Source organism: Nematolebias whitei, chromosome 6 (genome assembly GCF_014905685.2).
Source record: "Nematolebias whitei isolate Nwh7 chromosome 6, NemWhi1, whole genome shotgun sequence".
Lineage (NCBI taxonomy): Eukaryota > Metazoa > Chordata > Actinopteri > Cyprinodontiformes > Rivulidae > Nematolebias > Nematolebias whitei.
This window is the reverse complement of record NC_056503.1, coordinates 20,501,374-20,506,065: the sequence shown is the minus strand read 5'-3', so window position 1 is coordinate 20,506,065 and position 4,692 is coordinate 20,501,374. Positions and strand designations below refer to the sequence as shown.

The following is a 4,692-nucleotide window of genomic DNA, read 5'->3' as shown; positions in this document are numbered from 1 at the left end:
TGAAGTCTTCCAAAACCTCCAGTAAATGGCCTCCTGTGGTCCTCCAAAACCTCCAACAATTGGTCTCCTCAGTTCATCCAAAACCTCCAATAACTGGCCTCCTGAGGTCCTCCAAAACCTTCAAAACTGGCCTCCTCAGGTCATCCATAACTTCCAACAACTGGTCTACTCATGTCCTCCAACACCTCCAACAACTGGTCTACTTATTTCCTACAAAACCTCCAACAATTGGCTTCCTGAGGTCCTCCAACACCTCCAGCAGCTGGTCTCCTCAAGTCCTCCAAATCCTCGAAAACCTAACCTCCTCAAGTCCTCCAAAACCTCCAACAACTGGTCTCCTCTTGTCCTTCAAAACCTCCCAACAACTGGTCTCATGTCCTCCAAAACCTCCAACAACTGGTCTCCTCAAGTCCTCCAAAACCTCCAACAACTAGTCTCAGGTTCTATTGTTGGACTTCTGTGCTCATCATGGATTGTCCATAACGAACACCATGTTCAAGCATAAGGGTGTCCATATGTGCTCCTGGCACCAGGACACCCTAGGCCGCAGTTCGATGATCGACTTTGTCGTCGTCTCATCTGATCTGCGGCCACATGTCTAGGACACTCAAGTGAAGAGAGGGGAGGAGCTGTCCACTGATCACTACCTGGTGGTGAGACGGCTCCGATGGTGGGGGAGGATGCTGGTCAGACCTGGCAGGCCCAAACGTATTGTGAGGGTTTGCTGGGAACGTCTGGCAGAGTCTCCTGTGCGACGGAGCTTTAACTCCCACCTCCGGGAGAACTTCGAACATGTTCCGGGGGAGGTGGGGGACATTGAATCCGAGTGGGCCATGTTCCATGCCTCTATTGTCGAGGCGGTTTACCGGAGCTGCAGCCGCAAGGTTGTTGGTGCCTGTCGCGGCAGCAACCCTCGAACCCGGTGGTGGACACCAGCGGTGAGGGATGCTGTCAGGCTGAAGAAGGAGTCCTATCTGGCCTTTTTGGCCTGTGGGACCCTGGAAGCAGCTGATGGGTACCGGAAGTCCAAGCAACATGCGGCTCGGGTGGTCACTGAGGCAAAAATTTGGGCATGGGAAGAGTTCGGAGAGGCCATGGAGAACGACTTCCGCATGGCTTCGAGGCGATTCTGGTCCATCATCCGGCATCTCGGGGGGGGGGGGGGGGGGGGGAGTACACCACCAACACTGTTTATAGTAGTGGTGGTGTGCTGCTGACCTCAACTCAGGATGTCGTGGGTCGGTGGGCAGAATACTTTTAAGACCTCCTCAATCCCACAGGCATGTCTTCCACTGAGGAAGCGGAGCCTGGGGACTCTGGGTCGGGCCCTCCAATCTCTGGTGCTGAGGTCACAGAGGTGGTTAAAAAGCTCCTCGGTGGCAGGGCCCCGGGGGTGGATGAGATTCGCCCGGAGTTCCTTAAGGCTGTAGATGTTGTAGGGTTGTGTTGGCTTACGCGACTCTGCAATATTGTGTGGACATCGAGGGAAGTTCCCCTGGATTGGCAGACTGGGGTGTTGGTCCCCCTATTCAAAAAGGGGGACCGTAGAGGTGTTCCAACTACAGGGGGATCACACTCTTAAGCCTCCCTGGTAAGGTCAATTTGGGGGTTCTGGAGAGGAGGGTCTGTTGGATAGTCGAACCTCGGATTCAGAAGGAGCAGTGATTTTGCAGATGATGTGGTCCTATTGGCTTCATCAGATTGTGATCTACAGCTGTCACTGGAGCGGTTCGCAGCCGAGTGCGACATGGCTGGGATGAGGATCAGTTCCTCCAAATCCGAGGCCATGGTCTTGAGCTGGAAAAGGATAGAGTGCCCTCTCCAGGTCAGGGAGGAGGTTCTGCCCACAGTGGAGGAGTTCAAGTATCTTGGGGTCTTGTTCACGAATGAAGGAAAAATGGAACATGAGATCGGTAGGCGGATAGGTGCAGTGTCTGCAGTGAAGGGGGCACTGTACAGGTCTGTCGTGGTGAAGAGAGCGCTTAGTCAAAAGGTGAACCTCTCAATTTACTGATCGATCTACGTTCCTACCCTCATCTGTGGTTAGGATGCCTCCTAGACGCCTACCTGTGAGGTGTTACGGACACGTCCCACCGGGAGGAGACCCAGAGGAAGACCCAGGACACGCTGGAGGGACTATGTTTCTCGGCTGGCCTGGGAACGCCCCGGGATTCCCCCGGAGGAGCTGGCTCAAGTGGCTGGGGAAAGGGAAGTCTGGGCCTCCCTACTTAAGCTGCTACCCCCGCAACCTGACCCCGGATAAGCGGAAGAAAATGGATGGATGGATGGATGACGACAGTAGACAACAGTAGACGATCATAAAGGAAGCATACAAATTGAGAAGAACAAGTTAAAGAAATTGTATTAAAAAATGAAAAAAAAAAAAAACCCGGCTAGATTTTAAGGTAGTGTAAAATACTAAAAACAGGAACATGTCTGCATTGGTTTTTGCCAGGAACTTAGCAGATGTTTGAAGCCACTTAGAGAGGTCAAAGTCGAGAGCTTCAGATCTTTTTGCAAGATATTCCTGGAAACAGGAGCAGAGTAGGAGAAGGCCCTTTTGCCTAGATCAGTTCTCACTGAGGGACCACTGCAGGTAATGTCTTGAGAGCGCACGCTGTAGCTGCACTCATGCAGAGACATGTGGGAGGAGATGTATTAAGGCAACAGACCAAGAAGTGATTTAAAGATGAAAATGTACCAGTGAGCGAGTCTGCGTGAAATTAATCATGTCCAGTTAACCAGTGAAAACAGGGTGCAATGGTGGGTATGGTAGTTACAGCCAGTTATTTAGTGCACCATGATAGGCAGCGTCCAACATCTGCAGGGTGCTTGTAGTGGTGTACATGTAAATAATGTCACCATAGTCAATGAAAGGAAGGAAAGTCACAGTCACAAGGCCTTTTCTAACATTCAGAGTTAAACAATATCCATTTCTGAAAAAGCAGCCCAATTTAACTTTCAGTTTTCTTACCAAGTTTTCCTCGTGGAGCTTAAGAGAGACACAAATCGACCAAGATCCCCAAATATTTGTAGGACTCGACAAACTCAATAGAGTCACCATTTGAGGATCAAATCGAGGGAAGAACCGCTGGGACTGACTTCCTGTTTGAAAACAACATCCCTTTGGCTTTGTCGATGTTTAGGACAAGTTTGAGACTGAACAAATCTGACTGGATGATGTCAAAAGTGGATTGCAAAAGCTGGAAAACCTTAGCAACTGTTTTAGCTCGACAGTAAACAACTGTGTCATCAACATAGTAAGGATGCAAGTAAGGATGCATCAGGGATGCTCTGACCTACATTACCTATATAGATTGTAAAGAGGGTGGGTCCTAAGACTGGGCCTTGTGGTACACCTTTGCTGACTGTTAAATAACTGGATGAAGTACCATTATGTTGAACACATTGCCTTCGGTCAGAGAGATAGTTAAGAGAACTAATTAACCAACCAGTTAATCAATGCAACTACTGTCCAAAAAATCTAGCGTAGATTGTCTTTCTACCGCAAAGATCAATAGTAATTTCTGACCTAAAAACCTAAGAGGAAAAAAATCAGACATTTTGATGTATGGACAGAATAAGAAGTGTAAAAACAACCATTATCATTTCTACAGATGGGGAGGTTGGAGAACCAAGTGCTGATGGAGATGAGAAGGTAAAATTCCTGCTCACTCCTGCACCTGGTGCATGCATGAAAGCCAGAAAAAGATTGTCTCGTTTTGTCCTCACAGTTCAGAGAGATTCAGGAAATGGAATACAAGGACGTCTCCTCCACAGTGGCAGGTGCTGAGCTGGTTCTGAAATTGGGTAAAATGAGACAGATGTGCTCAGGATTTTAGACTGATGTTTCCTGTTCAGCAGGTGGAGCGGAGGCTTTTTCTCATGGTGTGGAGGACGGTCACCTGAGTGATGATGAGGGAGGAAGAGACAAGGAGAAGGAGAAGAAGAAAAAGCTGAAGAGGAAGAAGAAGGAGGAGGGGGGAGAGGTCATTTTGCTGTTAGAATTTTGACATAGGGAGCATTTCTAGTTCATGTGAAACATTTGATTTAAAACGTCATTTGGTCCACAGGATTCCTCCAGCTCCTCCTCCTCTTCATCCGACAGTGAAGATGAGGAAAAGAAGGAGAAGAAAAAAAAAAAGAAGAAGCAGCAGAAGAAAAAGAAGAAGAGAGAGAAGGTTTGGAATTGACCTTGTTTATATCAGTGGCGGCTAGTGATACGTCCACCTGGGGGGCTATATCGCAAACAGAATAACATATATTCAATTTCAAGTTGTGTTTATTTGTGAAATGCAAGGTTAACACAAGGTCACCAGTACCATGAAATGCTCAGGATGAGAAGAACCAATTTGACACGCTAAAACAACAAAGAACAAACAAGAATATACTAAAGCATGCAATAAGGGTACAAAAATAAAGTACCATAAAATGAAAAAGTAATTAAAGAGAGGTAGTAAACAACAACATGGTAGAATATAACAGTGCAGCAGGATGAATTAGAATGAATAAGTATTTTAAGGTTGTAATATAAGCTAAATATATATATTGCACATAATTAACATATACTGCACATGTTGTGTGACAGGTTATTTCACATGTAGTGACAGTGAGATTGAATTATGATGGTAATGTAGATACATATATACACACACACACATATATACATTATATATATATACACATATATAC

General features: G+C 46.8%; 1 protein-coding gene across 4 annotated transcripts in view; it reads left to right on the top strand.

The window, feature by feature from the left end:
- Positions 1-4,208, top strand: part of LOC119410551 (uncharacterized G-patch domain protein DDB_G0278987) — a 19,722-nt gene extending 15,514 nt beyond the window's left edge. For 3 of the 4 annotated variants that reach the window (XM_037677437.1, XM_037677435.1, XM_037677434.1), the window contains 4 exons: positions 3,618-3,658; positions 3,735-3,786; positions 3,862-3,989; positions 4,074-4,208. In XM_037677437.1, coding sequence (XP_037533365.1) covers positions 3,618-3,658; positions 3,735-3,786; positions 3,862-3,989; positions 4,074-4,193 — 341 coding nt within the window. In that variant the 3' untranslated portion in view covers positions 4,194-4,208. The remainder of the gene's footprint in view (positions 1-3,617; positions 3,659-3,734; positions 3,787-3,861; positions 3,990-4,073) is intronic. The other variant, XM_037677436.1, reaches the window with a different exon arrangement.
- Positions 4,209-4,692: the final 484 nt, after the last annotated feature.